Raw genomic sequence first — 22,785 nt, forward strand, 5'->3', positions numbered from 1 at the left:
TACTCATGAAGACATGAGAAAAACTCCAATGTTCCTTACACCTATGGATACTAACTCAGTTAAATTAATGTGATTTGTTGGTTAATCACATAGGCAGGCTTACATTTTTCATTCGAAGATAACTTGGACTTTTGCGGTGATGGTGATGAATCTAGCTTTGTAATGTATATGAGTGCCAAATGATGTTGATGGTGATGATGATGGAGGGTAAGTCTGCAAATGATGCTTCTCCTTTTCTAACTTTCTTCTTAAATGAACTCTGAATACCGAACTACTTGCTGCTTTACCTCTACTCCTATGAATGGAAAGATTAGCAAATGGACGGGGATCGAATCTAATGAAAGCTTACTAGCAGCTTTACCTCCATAGATTCAATGATTCAAGGGAAAAAGACTAGATTACCACACAAGGCTTCCTAACCAGTTGCTAGGATGCTAGTGGCCTAGTTTATAAATCCCTATCAAACATCCACTAATATCACCATGCAACTATCCATCTACTCTTACTCTTACTTAACAACTTCTTGAAATAAGATCTACTTTAACAACTTCAATGAAATTTAACTCTAACTATTGGAAGTAGAAACCATGCAATAACACCAAGTGTCCCTAATCACCATGCAAGTCACAAAAATGATAAGAGAAGCAATTTTGGTATTATCTTAAGCAACAATTTTCTTCAACCCTTTACAAATGAGAGCAAATGGCCTTATATAGGGGCCAAAATTACCAACGGTAGAGATTAAGAGGCAAAATCAACGATCCAAATCGAATCCCAAAAACCCTAATTAGGGTTGGCATCCCATCGGCTAATGAGAAGACGCCACCTCATCAATGGACAAATGAAAAAAAGGAAAAGTGGCAACCAATGAGAAGGCACCAAAATGGTAGCCAATCAGAATCAAACATCTACCCTACCGAAGAAGAAGGAGAATTTGCCACTTGGGCTTACATCAAATGATCTTCTAATATAATTCTACCATTTTCTTTCATATTTTTAGCCAAAGCAACAAACTTGGCTAGCTAGTCATTGACTTCCTTCATGGGAGGACAAAGCATGTATTTCATCTTGAGCTTAGCTGAATTCATCATCTTGCTCACCACTTGCATTGTCTTTCCATGATCCTTCTCATATTCTTTCGCATACCAGATAAAGGCATTGAGAAAGGCAAGGGTGCCCAAATGTTTCTTCTTGATGGCAACCTTCCCCAACTCATCCAATCTTGATCCAAATTCTATCTCATTGACATTCTCCTCTTTGATATCTTCAAAATCAAGTGAAACCCCAACATCGCTCATCATGGTTGAAATGGAAGCGTCAACGCTTGGGCTATGCTGTGCAATCTCATTCCATATCTCTTCAACTATCCTCAATCTGATGGTCATGGCAACAAACCAAGACTCCACCGTACCCATTCCTTCTTCATCTACTAGCTTGATTCTCTCCAAATATCTCCCCGATAGCTTGATAAAAGCCTGGAGCCTAGGAATGGCTAAGTCCTTGACTGGAAGGGAATCTTTCCACTCACCTTAAAATGTTCTAAATTTGTCTCTAATAGCCACCAATGACTTGAATGTCAAGATAAAGGAAAGAAATTTTGCCCATCTTGAATCATATCACTGGTCCAATCTTTGACTTCGCACAGCTCAGCCGATATCTCTTCTATGATGCTCACATTGTCTTGCGGAAGGGCTGCCAAATGCAACTGTTGGATAGGCTGGCAATCTCTCCAATACTTGTTTTTGGCCTTCAACTTTACAATTCTCTCGTTTACCTTCCTCAACCTTTCTCTAATTGAAACCATGCCTTCCTGGGTCTCCTCACGTTCCATGTCATCTATGATTCTTCCCAAGTTATGCTCAACTATCTCATATTCCTAGGCTACAATCTCATCCACTGCCTTGCTAACCTTTGGTATAGCAATCTGAAATTTTCAATGACCCTCATCATCACTCTGAATTACCTTTACCACCGTTTTTGCAATTTGTTTTTGTTTCTCACCATCTTCCTTTTCCACTAACGCTTGGATATCTTCAACTATTCGGACAATCACCACCTCACCTCTTGGCATAAGCATTTTCCTTAACCATAGTGGTGTAGTGCATCTCCCCAAATTTGGATTTGGTTCCACTAGTAAAGCATCACCAACGGCCTCGGGCACCTGGCTTACTTCCTCAACATCAATTGGCCTATCTTCTTCTTCACTAGTGACTGTCATATCATCTCCATGTTAGTTCTCCGAGAGAGGAGAGTACTCAGTACTATCACTATAACCACTTGATTCTAAATCAAAGCTCACCTCTACTGTGGCCCCTTATCCACTTGCATTAACCTCTTGGCTTCTAGCTTCAATTATGATCTCTCTTGACGGTGTTGCATTTTGTCTCTTTGCTAGAGGTTCCTAATGTTCTTTACTTTTCTCAACCTCCAAACTTCTCTTCTTTCTCTTAGCTGCTCTTTGTTGCTGGCTACTGCCTTCACCTTTTTGTCCGACTAATTCTGCTAGATCTTCTTCCTCTGGTTTCATCTTCTCATAAGTAAGGCGTACCCTCCGAATTTGTAATTGCCTTAACTTCTCATTGTCCCATGACTTAGTGTGTAGATCAACTCTCCCTGTAACTGCCTCTAAGGAAGGATCCTGATGATCATCCCAATCCACTAGACCCAATTCAATTCCATCCACTATATCATAATCTTCTCTTAGCACATTTTCATCATCTTCTAGCTGATCGGGAATATCAAGGCCTCTCCATCTGATCGCCCTCATCATGCCCACTAACAATCTTGAGAAAGCTACCTTTCTCACATGAAAGTCATCCTGTGCATTGGCCCAAAAATCTTCTATAGTAGGAATATGTTTGAATGTGTTTTCGTGAGATGTTTTAATAAGACCATTAGGATCGAATCCTTGTCTTGCTCGATACCATCCTAGATGATACCATTCTAACTCTTTCTCTACAACTGCAAAGGCGATAGGATTAGGGCAAGTATCATTGCCTATTCCAAATGAGAAGGTAATCCCTATCTCACCTTTAAGTTTCATCATCTTATCATAACGCTCAAGTTGCCTAGCTAACTCCATCAAAACTATCTTATCGGGTGGTTATCTTGGAAGTCTCTTGGGACAAACTGTACTTCATGCTACTCTAATGTATGTGAATTGCGAAAATTGGATGAACCACTCCCATACTTCTTAATTTTTACTTTTGCTTCCGTTGAGAGCCTCTTAGTAGGTGTTCCCTGTAATATCCTTACCGTCTTCATGGCAAAGGCGTCATAAAAGATCTTATAATCTTTGGTGTTGTGCAAATGAAGTTGTGGATAGCACTCACGCACCAAACATTGCCCCAGCCCATTGCCAATCACTCCTAAGGCCTTAAGTTCAGGATTTTCATATAGTCTTGCAATTAGATAGAAAAGATAGGACCCCATATAGAATTGCTTTTGATTTTGCACTGTCCTAAGTTGCAACTCTAAATTTTCACTTATAATTCTGGCCCAACCAAATTTTCTCTTTCCATTTTCAATTTCATCAATAAAGTGGTACATCCAGTTCTCGAATTGCATACCTTGAGCCATGCCCATGATTCGGCTGAGAAGCACAATGAGGTCGCCATACTCCAGTTTGAAATCTGACTCTGTGAGCTTTGATGACTTGGTAACTCCCTTCTTGCCCTCGTGTAACCAATTCTACTTTAGATGAATAAAGTAGGCCTCCTGATTATCTTGAAATAACTTGGCCACCTGATCCATCATTACCACTATCATGCCTTTGTACTGGGAAATATCGAATACTTCTTTGACCACTTGTCCGTTGATGTTAACCGACACTCTCTTCCCTTCATCAAAAATGATGGATTTGATCACAATATCAAATCGGGATGCACATTCCATTGCCAATTCCGGACAAGGCAATGTAGGAGGGAAAGCCGCCGCACTTATTTCTGCCCTTTCATTCTAAATGATATGGACTACACTTATCAATCTCCAACCTTCTTTCTATCGATGGGATCTAGCTTATTTCTGTCTTTTCAAATCCTATCTCTACACTTATCAATCTCCAAACTTCAATCCTAGGGGTGGGACTACCACTTATTTCTGCCTCTTCGTTACCTTAGGATGGACTACACTTATATTTCTCAACTTCAATCCTAGGGTGGTCTAGCTTATTTTTGCCTCTCCAAGTGTCCTATCATGAAATCTACACTTGTATCTCTTAACTTCAGCCTATCAATGGAATGATGATTGCAAGAAGAAAATAAGGGAAACGAACCAAGCAAAAACAAGGAATAGAATTCGCCTTTAAAACCAATCTTCACTTCTAAAAATGAATAGAATTTTACCTTAAATCTGCCTTTACCAATAACCAGCCCTCTTCAAGTTCGGATTAGGTCTCAGAAATTTCAATCTTCCTTACAAATAATGATGCCCTAGCAAAAATCAGAATTTCGACTTCCTTGAAATCGCCTACACTTGCCAAAAATCAGATCTTAAATCACATTGTCCTTTCATCACACAAAATCGCCAAATTTCGGAAAGAGAAATTGCTGCCAAAGATGGAGAAATCAGATTTCAAAAAAAATCACCCAAGCTAGAAAAATCAGATGTGCTCCAAAATCGTCCTAGGGTAGAAATTTGCCCAAGCAAGAAGCAGAAAAATGCTGCCAAGAAATGGAGAATCTGCCCCAAAAATCAACCAAGCTGAAATTCACTTCCCTTAGAAGAAAATCGCATATCCAAAGAGGAGGAAAAAGGAATGAGGAAATAAGAGGGAGAGGAAGACCCTCTTATACCAAAAAAAATTTTGCCTCTTCAAGTAGGCCAACCTGCCTCGAGGGAAAACAAAATTAAATTAGTCCCTTAATGGCCCAGATTTAAATACAACATTAATTGGTCTATTTAATTGCTAATTTTGATTAAAAATTGCAAAATAGAAAAAAAGTAAGCCTAGGAGATGTCAAAATTTTCATTTAATAATATTTTGAAAATTAAAATATCATTAAAATCAAATCTAGCAAGCCAAAATCAATTTTTAATTCCAAATTACCAACCTCCTTTAACATTTTTAAAATCCTCTAGGCTAAATTTCAACCAATTTAATGAGATTTTGCAATTTAATCCAATTTCCATATTGCAATACACTTACAATTTTTTATTTTTTTTAACCAAAATAAATCCTTTTCCTAGCTATCAAAATTCAAACTCCAATTTCAATTTCACTATCAAAAAATTCCTTTTTCACCAAAAAATTCAAGATTTTCCAAAACAACTAAATCTAAAAAAATTCATTTTGAAAATGCTCAAGCTTATACAATTATTTCAAATTTTCAAAAAATATCATCTAAGTCCAAAATTTGCAAATTTATCTTGCTAGATATTGTTTTAACCATAGTTCCAAAAATCGCCTTAAAATCATTGATTTGGCGATAAGATTCATGACTCCTGATTTTTTTTGGATCAGAAATCACTGGCGGCGATTTTTTCATGTAAATCGCATGAATCGCCAATAAAGGCGATTCATGACAAAAATTGCCAAAATCGCCATCGGGTATCATCAAAAATCAGCCACGACAACAAGCATGAAAAGTTGGACTTAAAAAAAAAAAACACATATTTTATTTGCTTTCTAATTTGTCTTTCCTCTTTGTTATAACCCTAAAGAGCCTTCTATTTGCTTAGCAGGAGTAGAAGAGAGAAAGAGTGAGAGAGAAGAAGAGAAAAGAAAATCCATAGGTTTCCAACCGGCAAGAAGGAAGAGCACCAAAAAGATCAGAAGTCCATCTGGAGAGGCCATAAATTGCATTGGGAGCATTAAGGAGTCAATATCAACACTCAACTCATTTGTAAGAGGTAAGTGCTGGTTTTTTTTTGCATGTTAGTGTATTATGCATTTTTTGTTAAATTTTTTTAGTTTTCATTTGCAAATCTTGAATGTTTTTTATTTTTACTAAATTGCAAACTAGGGTTTGTTGTTGTGTAGCTTTTGTTTATTAGTTGCAAACTTTGATATTTTACATGAATTTCTTTATTGCAGCAGCCCTTTGCTTTCATTTTCCAATTTCCACAATGGGTAAAAAAGATGAATGCTAGAAATATAATGAAGAGTTCCCTGGAAGAACCAATTATCAAACAAAATATATATTTTGTAAAGAAAAAATAAATTCCGGAGGTATCTATAGATTGAAATACCACATTGCTAGCATACTTGGCCATGATGTCACAGTTTGCACTCATCAAACTGCTGAGGCAAAACGCACTTGTTTAGTGGCATTAGAAAAAATTGAACAAGACAAGTTGAATAGGAAAATACAACTTGAAGGGTTAAGAGGTATTGGCTCTCGTGCTCCCGCATCCACAGCCGCATCTACATTTGCATCTACATCAACTTCCGCATCCAAAAGTTGTGTTGGAGAGGGTTCTTCTAGGCCTCCTTTTCGTCTTAGTTCTAGTGCTTATGTGAGTATTAGTGGTAGTCGGTCTTATACTAAGACAAAGTCCAACACCAACCCATTGCGGCCTAGAGTGCAAAAAAATAGAATGGATAGTTACTTTGTGCTCCGCACTACTCCTGGCTCCAAACCCACGCTTGAGGGCATGGGTTTGAACAAGGAGATTCATGATGCTGTTAGAAAAGAGATTTGCAAATTTTGGTACTTTTGCAACATTCCATTTATTGCAACCAGGTAATTGATTCTTTTTTCTTTGTTTTCTTTAAAGTTAAAGTTATAAGTAAAAGTAAAACTTTAATTATATCTACTTGTTTTATGATTTAAGTTTTTGACATCTAAATTTCTAATCAATATCATTATCTATTTGTGACAGGGCTCCTTATTGGCAGAACATGATAGATGTAGTTGTTATTTGTGGTCTGGGGTTTAAAGCCCCAACTGACGCTGAGTTGATTGGATACGTCCTGGATGAAATGGTTGAGGATATGAGGCATGACCTTGAGGACAACCAAAAGGAGTGGATCGAAAAGGGTTGCACCATCATGACTGATGGTTGGATAGATAGGAGGGGAAAAACACTCCTCAATTTTCTTGTATCCTATGAAGGTGATTGATCATTCTACTTTCCTACATACATAATTTTGAATTGTGATTGACTATTTCAAATTTTGATTTGTTGATTGCTAATTATAATTCGTTGTTTTGTTACTTGTAGGATATACCATGTTGCTCAAATCCATTGATGCTTTTGCTCATGTAAAAAACGCCACATACTTATGTGAGGTTATTGAGGAAGTCATAGCAGAGGTGGAGGAACAACATGTGGTGCAAGTGGTGACGGTTAATGTAGCAAGTTATGTTTCTACAGGTAAACTTTTAACTTTTCAAGTTTTGAAAATAAATTTATTTGAATTTTGAACTTTTTCTAATTCTAACTTTCTAAGTTTTAACATGTTTGAAATTTGAATTTCTAATTAACTTAAAATTGTTGTAGGTAAACTTTTGATGGAGAGGCACCCCACCATATTTTGGTCCCCTTATGCGGCACACTGCATTGACCTCATGTTGGAGGAAATTGGCAAACTTGAGTAGATCAAGTCATGTGTGGAAAAGGCCAAAAACATATGCAAGTTTATTTATAATCATTCATTTGTCCTTAGCACAATGAGGAAGTACACAGGAGACAAAGAGTTTGCTCGTCCAGGGATCATGAGGTTTGCCTTGAATTTCATCACCTTGCAGTCCTTGTTGACATCAAAGGATGATTTGAGGAGCATGTTTGTTGGGCGGGAGTGGATTTCATCTTCCTATGCTGTGACCACTACAAGGATAGATGTGATGGATTGCATATTTGATGATGATGGTTTTTGGAGACCTGCTAGAGAAATCTTTAAGGTAAATTTATTGCAATTTAACATTTAATATTTTACAGTTTACTATGCTAATTGTTTAATGATTTAGTTTTACCTTAAGTTATATTATTGAATTATTCTATATTTAAATTTTGACTCAAATTTTTGTTTTACTTTATATGTAGGCCACTGAGCCCCTTGTATCTCTCCTACGAACTACTGATGGGGAGAAGCCCTCTATGGGCTACATATATGAGGGCATGGATAGGGCCAAGGAGGCCATTAGAGCTCAGTACGCAGGAGTGCAAGAGAAGCATGCCCGTATTTGGGATATCATTGATAGGAGATGGCAGAATCAGCTCCACAGACCCATCCATGCAGCAACTTACTTTTTGAATCCGGCATTTTGTTTCTATCTTGACTTCAAGGCGGATGAGGAGGTTCTCACCGGATTATATACAGTGATCCAGAGGTTGAGTACTAATGAGGATAGCAGTGCTACAATTATTGAGCTCGATAAGTTCAATAATAAAGAAGGGCCACTTTTCTCTAGCAAGATGGTCATAGATGCTCGGAAAACAATACAGCCAGATAAAAATTAAATAATATATTCAATGTTCATGAATCTAGATTCTAAACTTAAAGTTGATTATGTAATTTTAAATTTAACTTGTAATTTGTAATTTGTAGATGAGTATAATTGTTTTTATTTTCCCTTATTTTAGATAGATGGTGGCAAATGTTTGGGGCCACAACCCCAAAACTTCAAAAAATTACCATCCGTATTCTGAGTCAACTAAGCAACGCTTCTGGATGTGAGCGCAATTGGTCCATGTTCGAGTACATCCACTCGAAGAGGAGAAACAAGTTGACAGTGCAAAGGTTGAATGATCTTGTCTTTGTTCATTACAACCTCCGTCTTAGGATCAAACAGATTTTGGGCACTGACTCCTCTCCGATCATTCTGGGGGAGATTGATCCAGAATCAGAGTGGCTCACAAAGGTTGTGGATCCAGTCTTCACCGAGGAAGACTGTGCGTGGGTTTACCAGGTGGATATAGAGGCTGAAGCAGCTAGAGCACGTCCTTTAGGCATTGGTAGACGCACATGCGCACGCAAAAATACAAGACCTAGCGACGTTCGTGAGCCCATCTTACATGCGGGAGATATGGCTCAGCAATCCTCTAGGACCTACATTAGATGCCTTGGTAGTAGGCAGACTGGATACTCAGAGGCTGAGGCTAAGGCTGTAGCCAAGCTTGAGGATGATGATGACTATGAGCCTGAGGCTCAAGTTGGAGCCTTGTTTTTATATTTTGTTTACGAATATCGATACTTAATCATTGATAGACATGTTTCAAACTTTCATGGATCTTCATCTTAGATTCTTACATACATTTATGATTTGATGTCATATGGATCATCTTACATACATTCTATAATTTAAATCATTATGATCATTTGATTTCTATTTACTCCAGCTAGCCTACAATTTACATTTTAGATAACATAGTTATGTATGTGATGGATTTTATGTTCCAAACTTCCATGTTTATGTATGTTTAGTTTTAACTTCTATTTGATGATGTTATAGTGTGTTTAAGTTATATTCAATAAAGGGTGCATGAAATAAGTTTTAAATTGTTAAAATCTTTAAATTTAAAGGGTTTTTTCAAATTTGTTGATTCATCGCCGATTCATTGCCGATTCACGATTCGATTCGACCTTGTCGATTTCGATTCACGTTACTTTGGTTTTAATCATCGAAAAATGTTGTTGAATTCTGTTTGGCCTAAGGATAAAATTACATGTTCCAGAAAATCAAGTTTTGCACCGGGTGAAAAATAAACCAAATCAAATCCCCTCTTGGCACAAAGGCATCCAAGGTGTAAAATTGTCAATTCAAAAGCCTCCAGACAACTCCAAAAATTGCTAAGATAACCAAAAAAATTTCGACACCGCGAAAATTGCCAAGGTTTGCTCCAAAAAAGGGGGTCCTAAAAAAAATTTTGGGGTGATTGTGTGAAAACCTCACAACAACACCTAGGATGCTCCTGCATCAGACACCCTGGCTAATTTGAGAAGTGACTCTGTCACATCTCAGGTGTTCAGAGAAAACCAAGACGGTTAACCTCCTCCCTTGCTAGCCATGATGAATCCTCTACTGGCCTTCCTTTCCATTTGACCAGGTATTCCTCATAAGTTCTATTCCTTGTACTTTTGCCAACACAACTGTCCAGTATCTCCTCAATCTCCTTTGTACCCAAACTAGTTGTTGGAATACTCCACTGCGCTTTTGCAACTTATCTCCATCACCTCCTTCATAATACTCTGTCAAGTCTGAAATATTAAATATTGGTGAAATATTCAATTTAGCAGGCAACTGCACTTCATAAGCATTTCTAGAATCATGTCTTTTCACTATCTTGCACGGTCCAAACTTCTTCATCTTCAACTTATTATATGTACCCACTGAAAAACGCTCCTTTCTCAAATAAACCATGACTCCATCTCCAATCTGAAATTCCTTATACTTCCTTTTCACATCTGCCTTAGCCTTGTACTATTTATTCATTTTTATGATGTGCTTCCTCACCTCCTCATGGATATTCTTCAAATGTTCAACAAATTCTTCTGCTTCAGCACTACTTATCTCTCTTTTATCCAACTGCCACAATTCAAAAGCATTTCTGGGACTACTCCCATATACAATCTAGAATGGTGATTTACCAGTACTCTTGTTGACAAAACTATTATATGCAAATTCTGCCTGTGGTAAAATCAGAACCCATCATTTTGGTTTATCTCCAACCAAGCATCTCAGCAAGTTTCCCAAACTCCTATTCACCACTTTTGTTTGTCCATCAGTCTGTGGATGATGCGATGAACTGAACTTCAAATCTGTCTTCAACTTCTTCCACAATGTACGCCAAAAATACCCAACAAATTTGGTATCTCAATCTAAAACTATACTCTTTGGTAGACCATGTAGTCTCACCACTTCTCTAAAAAACAACTCTGCTACATGAATAGCATCACTAGTCTTCTTGCAAGGAATAAAATGTGTCATCTTTGAAAACCTGTCAACCACCACAAAAATATAATCATGCCCTCGCTGAGTCCTCGGTAATCCAAGAACAAAATCCATGCTAACATCCTCTCACAGCTTCTCTAGTGCAGGTAATGGTTAATACAACCCTATATTCTACTTTACTCCTTTTGCCATCTGACATACTCTGCAACTTTGTACAAACTTCTTCACATCTTGCTGCAACTGTGGCCAGTAATAATTCTCAGCAACCAAAGCTATGGTTTTATCTCTGCCAAGATGCCCAGCCAATCCTCCACTATGCTTCTCCTTGATATTCTCTCTCATTGAACTTGTTGGAATGCACAACTAACTTCCTTTGAACAACATACTATCCTGGATCATGAAATCCAACCACTTTGTCATGGCAAGTGTAACAGGTTTTGTACAAGCCTTCCACGCTTCACCAAAATCAGGATCATCTAGATACAAAGTACTAAGTTCCTTGAACCCAACCACCTCTCTCTGCATTTCTGTTAGCAAAAGTTGTCTTCTACTAAGAGCATTTGCAACTCTGTTCGACTTCTCATTCCTGTATTTCAAAACAAATGTATAACTCTGCAAAAACTCAACCCACTTTAAATGTCTTTGGTTCAATTTTCCTTGACTATTCAAATATTGCAAAGCTTGATGATTAGTATACAAAACAAACTCCTTAGGAAGAAGATAGTGTCTCCACTTCTTCAATGCTCGAACTATAGCATAAAATTCCTGATCATAAATAGAATATTTTCTTTTTGAATCATTCAACTTCTCACTAAAATAAGCAACAGGTCTACCTTCTTGTATTAAAACAGCTCCTATTGTAGTACCATTAGCATCATAGTTTACTTGAAACACCTTGTTAAGATTAGGAAGTGCTAAAACAAGTTGCTTAGTAACTTTCTGTTTCAACTGATTAAAACTCTTATCTACTCCTACAATCCACTTAAATTCTTTCCTATCCCCTCTCATTGTTTCAGTCAAGGGTCCACAAATACTGCTAAAACCTCTTATGAACTTTCTATAAAAACTAGCCAGTCCATGAAAAGATTTTACCTCTGTCACACTTTTTGGAGTAGGCCATTCAAGGATAGCCTTTACTTTCTTTGGGTCCATTTTCAGACCTTCTACTGAGACTACAAATCCCAGGTACACCAACTCCTTATAAAATTGCACTTCCTCAGGTTTATCAGCAACTTTTCTTCCCTCAACTTATCAAACACCTTGCAAATATGGTTCAAATGCTCCTCCAATGTCTTACTAAAGATCAAAATATCAGCTAGGTAAACAATAACAAACTTACCCAGAAACTACTTCAATACCTCATTCATGACCCGCATGAAAGTACTCGGTGCATTGGTTAGCCCAAAAGACATCAGTAACCACTCATACAGTCCTTCTTTTGTCTTGAAAATAGTCTTCCACTCATCACCTTCTCTGAAACAAATCTAATGGTACCCACTCTTCAGATCTATCTTTGTGAAATACTCAGCTTCACTCAAACAGTACATGATATCATCCATCCTTGGCAATGGAAATCTATACTTGATTGTGATCCTGTTGATAGCACGAGAATTTGTGCACATCCTTCATTGTCCATTCTTCTTTGGTACTAATACAACCGGTACAACACGAACTCAAACTCTCAAATCAACCTCTTCCGCAACAACTCATGAACTTGTCTGTTCAAATCTTCACTTTCTGCTTGTGTCATTTTGTGTAGTACTTTGTTTGACAAACTGGCTCCTCGAACCAAATCCATTTGATGACTGATCTTCCTCATTGGAGGCAATCCATCAAGTATATTATCTGATACAATATTAGAAAACTCTCTCCACATATCTGCAACTTCTACAGGTACCTCCTCTACTTCTTCTTTACTGTCTTTTGGAATTATAGCAAAAAAACAAATGCTCACACTTTATACCTTTGAGAAATTAATTTCCATCAACAAAACATTCTAGCAGCACTACATACCTTTTATTCTTTCTCCTTCAACGGCTTCAACTTATGTTTAACTCCATCCTTGATCAGAGTGTAGGTATTTGCTTGCCCATCGTATACAGCATGCCTGTCAAATTGCCACGACCTATCTAGCAACATATGACATGTCCATAGGTATGATATCACAAAGTACCTCATCCTAGTAGCTTTCAATCTTGAACTTCACTAAGAACTGCTCATTGACCATGACCTTGTGGTCATCTTGCACCCATACAATACGGTATGGATGCGAGTGTTTCTGCCTCTTCAGCTTCAACTTTGTGACCATCATTTCTGAGACCAGATTGTCAGTACTTCCATAGTGAAAACATTTCCCACGAAAGCTTCCTCTTCCAAATCCTTGTCCTCTGCCTCTTCCTCTCTGATCTCTAATCTTCTAATCATGGAAACGATTGGAATTGTTTCCCCTCTAGTTCTAACTACTACTTCCAACCTCATCCTTGTTCTTTTAATCATCATTATTGCCTCCATAAGTTCATCCGCCAGATCTTCCACCACGACCCCTTCCGCTATTCTTGTTGTCAAACTTCTTGCTCACTTTTTCCTTAACTCTTAGGGCAAACTGGTATGCCTCCTCAATACTATTCATTTGAACCAAACTTAGCTCGTCTTGAATACTTGGCGTAACCCATTAAGATAACAAGCCACTTTCTCCTTATCAGCTTTTGCATGACTGGTTCTAATGAGAACTCGGTAGAACTCTTTGATATAGTCTTGAACATATTTTCCTGCTTGCTTCAACCCTTGCATTTTCTTCAACAGATCAAGCTCATAATCCATGGAAATCAATTGTTACTTCAGTTTAGCTATCATCTGATCCCATCTGATGATTTTGTCCTTTCCCTTCCTATTTCGCTCCCACTGAACCTCCTGCCACCAGATCTTCGCATGTCCCTTCAGTTTTGCCTTCACAAGCTTGACCCTATCAGGATCCTCAATATCTTCATACTCAAAGTACTCTAGTGCATTGATCCAATCAATCGGCTCCTCTGGGTTAAGATTTCCCGAAAATGTGAGAACTTCAAACTTAAGTCTTTTTCCAATCTTGGAGATGGCCTTAAAAAGTCTCTATTCCTCAGGGTTTAGAATTGCCTCTACTTCGGCATTTTCTTCTACTTTGTCCTCATCCTCGCTTTCATCTCTTACGGGAAGATTTATTCCTCTATGCATTTTTTCTTCCAATGCAAGAATTTGTCTTTGGAGGGCTCTAAAACCCTCAGGTGTAACACCTACAGCTCTTCCACCACGCTCTCTTTGTGGAGGCATTTTCGCGCTTCCGCTAAAACCCTAGCGCAAACTACCTCACAATCGGCGATCTGTTAACATGCTCAGCCCAAATCACAATCCTGGTGCGAACTACCTCAAAGTCGATGATCTGCCCACACACTCGAGAACTCTAGCTCTGATACCACTTGATGAAGGGTGCTCCCCTTAATACCATAAACACATAACAAAAACAAAGAAACAACAACAAATGAGAGAACAAAATATGGACTTCTTATTATCACCGCAAATGTGGAATTATATAATTCACAAGTACAATATGTTAACCCACATGGGTGCATTTATTATAGTAATCTGCAAGACTAGGCTGCGAACTACCACCCAAAGTTGTTCTAGACAATGTTCGAGCCTTTCTTAAATAGGCAATTTTATGCTGCCCGGGAAGGTTCTAGACATTCAAACTTAATACCTAGGACCGACAGACCCTAACAATACATATAGAGTCAGCCAAATACATCTTTGACAATTATTTTAGAAATTTCAGGTAGCACAACTTTGGAAGGCCATAACTCTCGAACCGTTGCTCCGATTGGCCATTATAACCACTTTTTGGAAACTTCAGCTTCTAATCTACAGGCTCAAATTTGTGTAAGTGCCCTTCCCTTGAGTTTTCGGACCTCATCTAGGCACTCTAAGGCCTCCAACCGTGAGCCTGAAGATTTTTCTCCTAAAATTTTCCACCAAAAATCCGCAAACTTCTTCGATACTTAAGCTGTAGCAATGAGATTTTTATGGTAAGCTTATAACTCTAAAATGAACCTTCATGTAGAAAATGAGAACATTCCGAGCTTGTATGAAAAACTTACTAAACATAGTAAGCTCCTAGAAATAGTAAAATAGAAAGACATAAAAGAAAATAGATGTCTACTAGTCCTTATTAAAATAGAAAAGACTGAAAAGAAAATATTTTTGGGTGATGCAAGATTGCTCTTACACCCCGGATGCTCCTGCATCACATCTTCATTATATTTCGGAGCTAAAATTTTCAACTTAAATATACTATATGATTCATGGGACCGCTAGCTTTAAATTTTTTCCTAAAAACAACAAGCGGCTTCTACTCTATTTTCTATGAAGTCCCCTTCCATGAGACCCCAGCCTTAGTAGGCTTTTCCCGACATCTAACAATCTCTATACCCAGATATCACTTTTACTCTTAGTTACCGGACTCTTGTCCTAGAATTCGGATCCAGATTCGTGCCCAAATCATGCCCGCTAATCAAGACAAATCCATTGTGTAAAACAAGGATCTTGCTCGGATCAGCAGGAATCCAGCACGATCAATAGGTAGGCCAAGGTTTTAAGTGGGTCTAACTTATTTTATGACTTTTTTGAAAAAGAAATTGATTGCTAACCCTAAAACGACCCTTTTATTTCACATCCCAAAACAATTCACCTCAAATTCTCTCTATTTCGCTTTCTCATTATATATATATATATATATATATATATATATACACGCGAATCCTCAATGAATCCTAAATGGGAAAAAAAAATTGCGAATCCACGGATCTAATTAACGTGCCCAAATCAGATTTATATCCCAAATCGAAAACTAAGTTTTTAATTCATGTTGCACCAGATTATACGGGAATGGGCAAATAGTGACATTTTTTCTTCTATACCCTTTGCCTTTCCTTGTTAATGATAATATCATTCTCCATATTCCAGATGGCTCCCAAAGTTGTAGATGGAAGAATGGATGTGGCAGATCACTTGTTGATTGCACGAGCATATTTTGTAGTTTACATCATGGTCAAAACTTACATCCTCAACATGTTTACGTTTAAAAAACTATGGAGAAGGGAAAAGTATATGGGCCCCTTGATGCCAACAACGATACTAGCTATAAAATGATTAGGCCAGATCAATTGATAATTGCATAAGAAGCATATTGCCCATGAAAATCTAGAACCAAACAATTTTTCAATAGCGCAGGAAAAGCTTCTGTAGAAGGAATGATGCAACTTTAATGCCTTAATGCTCTGATTGAATAGGTTTTCGGATCATCATTTGCCCTTTAGTCGCCTCACATAGACCTTTGTTTAATCGGGATTCCAAAATAATTAACATTTGCGTTCATCATGTTTCAAATTATCTCCACCTAGTTTGCTTTTCGATTGGCCAATTACAGATATGGAAATTATAAATATTTGTTTAAAACTATAATGACATTTTCGTGGAGCAAGAGGTTATATGAGCGGGATTAAATCTCCAATGAATATATTCCCTTTTCTTATGTCTTTGTTGTGGTGTCCTTGCTAACATTACAGAGACTTCGAATGAGAGTATTTTTGTTGAAGGCGGTGATAATTTCTTCATGTAATTCAAATTCCATGTGCAGATTCATTATGATCCTCAGTATATAATACGTAAATTCTCGCCATCACCACTTTTATCTTCAATTCCATTGCCATCAACGACTAAGCTCTTCCACTCTGGTATAAAGGGGTAAATCATTGACTCTGGTTTCCTTTCATTATAACAATGCATCAATATAATCTGGTTTGTAAATTCCTGGAAGTCTTGCACCAGCAAAGGGCTCCACAGCCTTATTGACAGTTATGCCTTGAATTCGAATAAGATAATTCACAATCATGTACCCAGTACAGTTGAAACCATGGGTGCAGTAGATCAGCACATATTTGTTCAGTTTCTTCAGCATGTGAGACCACATAAGCTTGCTACTTCATACACAAAAGTATTCACAGACAAACTATCAGGAACTGCATCTCATCCTTTGCAAGCAATCATCATATATCTGCTACCATTGCTTTCAATACATTCATTTCGTTGTTCATACAAAGAGTAAATTGCATCAAAAAAAATTGAAGAAGCAGATTCCCAAGTCATTTGAAATAGATTGGCAACAAGTTTCTCCCTTTCATTAAACCATTTTGAACCAAGGTCAAAGGAAGATATACTAAAAATATTGAATCTGCTTCTGTAGCAACATCACTTGCCAAGTGTCATTTTCCTGTACCAAGAAGACCATATAAAAGAGCATTCTCCATTTCTTAAGTAGTCTTGACTGCAAGCACTTTAGCTTAAATGGATCCCAAATTTTTGCAAAAATTTAAGGCTCCACCAGGCAGGAAAGGCAATAAAAAAGAACAAGCTGTGAAATGAGAATGATGCTATCCCGCAAAGGGAACAAGTGATCTAGGTTTAAGGGGTATAAAAACAAATGGCATTGCTTTTGCTATCAAATAGATTTTTAAAGCCCTAACTGGGCAAGTACCCTGGGAAGTGCTTATAAGGAATAATGTACAAAATGTTATCCTAAATAGGCCACGAGCTGGAAACAACCCCCAATATATTATTTCCTATTTTGGCAAATTCCCAGTTATGCTAGCAGGATCTAAGATCTTCGAAAGTGTAAGGAAGGCATGGGAAAATATAAGGGAATATGTGAAAAGTGGGGCATTGTATGGACTAACTCGGGCGACTTAAATCTAGAAATGTCCATATGGAACCTTACAACTAAAGAAAAAACCCTTGCACATCTTCAGGCTTGGTTTGCAAAAACTTGGCAGCTAAAAGGCATAAGATGCTTCTGTGACATTATTTCCAATCATCGCCTTAAATCATTGCATCAGTTGAGCTGTGTATAGTTTGCTTCCAACACATTGGAGGTCCTAAACTGTCCTTAGAGAAGCAATTGAGTAATTCATCTCCTACGATTATTTACAGGTCCTTAAATACTTCACATTAGCTTACTACTTCTGTAGATCACTGCTAAAACCTTAATTTTTCAGATAAGATTTGGTCCAATACATTCAATAGATTAGGAAGCAATATGTAGCAACCAAATATTGCATGTTTCAAAAGGTAATTTGCAATTCAAAAGCTTCGTATTTCTATTTTTTCCAATGATGTTATATGTTGTTTTGTATGCAAACAACCTGAAAGTATCAAACATATTTTTATTGACTGCTTCTATGCTTAATTCAATTTGGTTAATGTTCTTTTATAATCTGGACGGGTTGGGTGATAAAAGGAAAATAATACGCAAGAAATTATTTTGGGTCATATCAATGGGAAAATTAATATGCAAGAAATTGTTTTAGGTCATATCAATGGTTTAAATTAATTTTTTAACTTATTTTGGCTTATACTGGCTGCTAATAAATTATGGGCTCTGTGGAAAGATAGAAACAAGGATGTGTATTATAGCAATAGGAGAGTGCTTACTGGATCTATATAAAAGAGTCATATTTCACTCAATCTCTGTGTGGGTTATTTTAACGATGGAGAATTTGAAGGATAGATTTCATACTTCACTTGCGGGACTGTATCTATCATCAGAGAACGAATATGGGAGGATGTGCCTTTCAATGAGGCTGAAGATTCGATATATGCAAAATTAACTGGCAATCAAAAGAGCTACAATGAACATGTTTCATTGGAGGTGTTGGAGAACAATCTCGATTTCCAGAGAAGCTCAAAGTTTCACATCAACCAAGGAGATGAATCCACAATTGAAGTTTTCAAATCTAATAACTATATATCAGCTATAGAACCACCTCTTCAGGACATGGATTCTTACTGTGGTAGCAGAAATTTGTTATGTAGAAGAGGATTACTGTTATAGTCTGAAGACTCAACTATATGTACTATGTTTGTAAAACCAATCTGCTGGCTTCTTTTTTGTAATTACTAATAATGAACAACTTAAAATAGTTTGCAGATCTGACCCTGCATGGTCTCTAGAATCTATAGTGTGTTAGGTCAGTTATGACAGTTTTATTTAATCAGTAATTCTGCAATTTTTTGTGTGATATATCATATTATTTTTAGTATCCTAAGTTCTTCCTAAATTTAGCTCATTCTTGGAGAACCTTAGTTAATGATCATTTAGGCTTTATTATTAGTTTTCTAAATCTGATCTATTTTTAGACATTGCCTTCATTTAGACAGCTTTTTTTTTTAAATTTTTACTTCGTACTTTTTATAGCATCTGTAAACTCAATTTAACTTTGTGTATTGTTAATACATTCAGATTCCATTTTTCCACTAATTTTTAATAGAATTTTGGTAATAGACCAGGTTGGTGGAATTTCACAAAATTTGGCAATTTTTTAAAGAAAAAACTGAGCTCTTCTGATCTGGAAATTTTTTCCAAAAATTTGTTTTTCATTTTATGAAATAAAAATCGTAAGAGGTCTTTTATTATAATTTGTTGTATGTCTTCACAGATCTTTGCTGAAAATCACAAGCTCAGTCAAAGGTTTTAATCTTGTGATTTCCTAGATCAAGTAAAAGTCTCTGATTTTTTAGGTTTGCTTGTTGCTAGCATGTGCTTTTAACGAGTTGCATGTTGCTTGCATGTTCTCTTACACCATGCAAAATCTTGTATTTTGTCGCATAAAGATTTCACTAATGGAATTTCATAATTTTTTCCTTAAAAAATTTTGATGGGTTTTCATAATTTTTTCCCTTAAAAAATTTTTGTTGGGGTTTTAAATTATTTTTTTCCTTTAAAGAATTTACAAGGGTTTAATAATTTTTCCTCAAAAATTATCTACTGGGTTTCCACAATTTTTTCTCTAAAAAAATGTCTATCTTGTATTCTCTAATCCTAGACTCACATTCTATGTTTAGTTTTAATCGATTTTTCACCTCAAAAAATCATGTTAGCTTTTGATCAATTTTCACCTCAAAAAACATGTTTAGTTTTGGTCAATTTTTCTCCTCAAAAATCGTTTTGGGTTTCTATAATACACGAAGGTCGCATGGGATTTTCCATCAGGGATTTCTGATATAGGGCTTTTTACCTTTTTTTTCAAGAAATGATGCTTTGTAAACTTCAAATCATGGTACTTTGCGGTCAATTTTGGGGCATCCCCATTTGCAAAAACTTGGAGGGTTTGTCGATTTTTCCCCAAAATCATGACAATTGTTCTCATTATATATCGTTGTTTCTTAGGCAGGACTATTTAGCTATCTAGCATTTGGTTGGATATTTTGTGATGATTTCTAGTTAGCAGATTTGCAAACTGTGGGAGGGGTTTGTAATAGACTCGTCTCAGTGATAGACGCTGTGGCAGGCTCTTGTCTCTTGTTGTAGTCTATTCTGAATAAGGGAACAGTCTTCTTTGGCTTTTTTGGCTACTCTTGCCCATTGACATTCTGCAAATCCAAGTAGGGTCTCAGCAGCAGCAGCAGAATGTTCTGAAGAATTTATGACCACATGACATGTTAAATCTTCTGCAAGGTAGTTGACAAAAATTAAAATGACCATTAAGGCAGGGTAGTAGAAATTTTTCGTATCATAGGTTCTTGCTAAATTTAGCTTGTTCTTCTAGAACCTTAATTAATGGTCATTTAGGATTTATTGTTAATTTGCTTAATCTGGTCTATTTCTAGGCATTGTCTTTATTTGGACAACTTTGCTTTTTATTTAACACTTTTTATAGAATCTATAAACTCAATTTAAAAGTGTCTATTGTTGATAAAATCAATTCCATTTTTCCATTCATTCAATTTTTAACAATTTCAATATGGTCTATTATACAAAAATATACATCATTGGAAATGTGTTTAGTGTTGATTAAAAAATAAATGTTAATTTGTATATGATTGCTCGAGAGGTGGGAGGTATTTTAGGAAATTATTTATAAAGATGGCATTCCTCTATGTAAAGTCTATCCTGAATAATAATATACTTTTATTTTTCCATCCCTCTGATATAGAACATTTACCAATTCCATAAAGATGAAAAGAAGGCTGAAGTAATTGCTTCCTTCATGTGAGCAGATTAGAGATGATAAAAGATCTCTAGCATCTAGCATGCCACACTGGTCAACAATTAGTGTGGCCTAGGGCATCACCCAGATGTAAGGGTTTGGGAGTGGCAGGTGGGCAGCAGCAGCCCCCGGGGGAAAAAAGAGCATGGGTACTTTCTCAAGGTGAGTATTCAGCTCATGACTATATACCCATCAGCTTGTAATGTTGTCTAATTGCTTCCTACAATGATGTACTTGTAAATACTCAGCATGTGAATTAACGTTAATACAGTTAATTGAATGCTGTTTTCAATAGTTTTTTGCAGAAAGAGTTCCATAGGATAAATAATCATGTTATTCTGAGAGTCGGCCATCATTTTCTTTCTACTTCATTGAAGATTCTGTTAGCATTGCTTCTTTTATATCGGTTTATCAATATTGCTTCTCTTGTATTGGTTGATCAGTACTATTTCTCTTCAAGGGACAACTAATATTTGTGCAGAAGATGACCATGAAGCAATGCTGTAAAAAATCTAGGTACCGCAACTTGGAAACCTTGGAGGTAAACACATGCCCAGACCCAGAATCTAATAGAAATTTCAGTCAGACAAGATATTGTTCTTAAACGACTGACTGATAATTCAAATCATGCAATTTGAAAGATATGAAAGGCCACCTGCAAAGATGGGGCAAACAACCTCCTATTTTGTCCATTGGAGAAACTTCTTGTAATGGTCACCGACACTTCATACTTATCACTATCAAATGCCATTACTTCTCACTAAGCAATTTTAGTCAGCTGTTGTCTAGGCCTGTTTTAAAATATCAATACTGTCACTTTGTTTATGTCTGCAAAATAATCTACCCTTAGTGACCACTGTCACTCAATAATGGTTACCATAAACTGCCCATCTCTTCTTAATTACCACTTTTGGTCAGCTTTCTGAAAGCCTATTTTGGCATATCAGTTTAGCCTCTTTTGCTTATGTCTGCAGATTAATTTACTCTCAACCCAAGATAAGGGAAAAAAGCCTATTAGAGAATGTATATTTTTTCAAAGCAGCTTAGATCTAGCCAAGAGACGAGATAAAATGTCCAAGTAGTTACCTGAATATTTTGCCCAACATATTCAAAGCGTTCAAAGCAAAACCGAGGATGCTCAAACTTGTATTTTGATGGATGCAAGAAACAGAGCTGCATATCAATCAAAGAAATTTCACCATTATAACTTGGCTGATATACAGAACAATAACAAAACAATAATGCTTGGTGGAAAAATAACATAGAACAATAAAAACTCGTACGTATAAGAATGTTTGTCAAAACTCCTTGGAAGCAAATATTGTTAGTGAATAAAGGAAAGCGCTGACATTACAAGAAAACAACTTGTGGCAAAGAAAACATCCACAGAATATTACATCTCCTAATCAAATATCTATGACCTCCTTTGATTGTACACAGCCTTGCCCTGTATTCACAAAATAGGACTGTAAACGAAAAAATATGATAACAAATAGGATAAAGATATGTCAATAGATAGGAGTTGAATGGAATATATAAGGTTCTATGGTGTGTAAAGGTAGGAAGGTATCCCTACAGATCAAACATTGATAACCATGATTATAAGCTAGGTTCTCTACATTGCCAAGAGCAAAGACAACCATACACATATATAGCAGATGTACAAATAATTTTTCTTCTCAATGATTACAAAATTCACATAACTTAATATTTTATTTTTGTAATGAGAAGAATTCATCTAGTTTAATAAAAGCAGTGCAAATACCAAGAAAGGGACAATGAACCCTTAATATAATGGTGAGAACATAAAAAAGTGGATGCATAGAGAGAGACTTTACCATTCTCAAAAAAAGACCTACGTCAAAATCATTTATCTC

The 22,785-nt window shown here is 36.6% G+C and overlaps 1 protein-coding gene across 1 annotated transcript in view; it reads right to left on the minus strand.

The window, feature by feature from the left end:
- The window catches only part of LOC149534834 (ribonuclease III domain-containing protein RNC1, chloroplastic-like), a 56,476-nt gene that overhangs the window by 3,881 nt on the left and 29,810 nt on the right, over window positions 1-22,785 (minus strand). Inside the window, exon 4 of the mRNA XM_089805191.1 lies at window positions 21,995-22,081. Within this exon, the coding sequence (XP_089661317.1) occupies window positions 21,995-22,081 (87 nt within the window). The remainder of the gene's footprint in view (window positions 1-21,994; window positions 22,082-22,785) is intronic.

This window comes from Cupressus sempervirens, chromosome 10 (genome assembly GCF_028749045.1).
Source record: "Cupressus sempervirens isolate cs-2001-9-10 chromosome 10, ASM2874904v1, whole genome shotgun sequence".
NCBI classification, from domain to species: domain Eukaryota; kingdom Viridiplantae; phylum Streptophyta; class Pinopsida; order Cupressales; family Cupressaceae; genus Cupressus; species Cupressus sempervirens.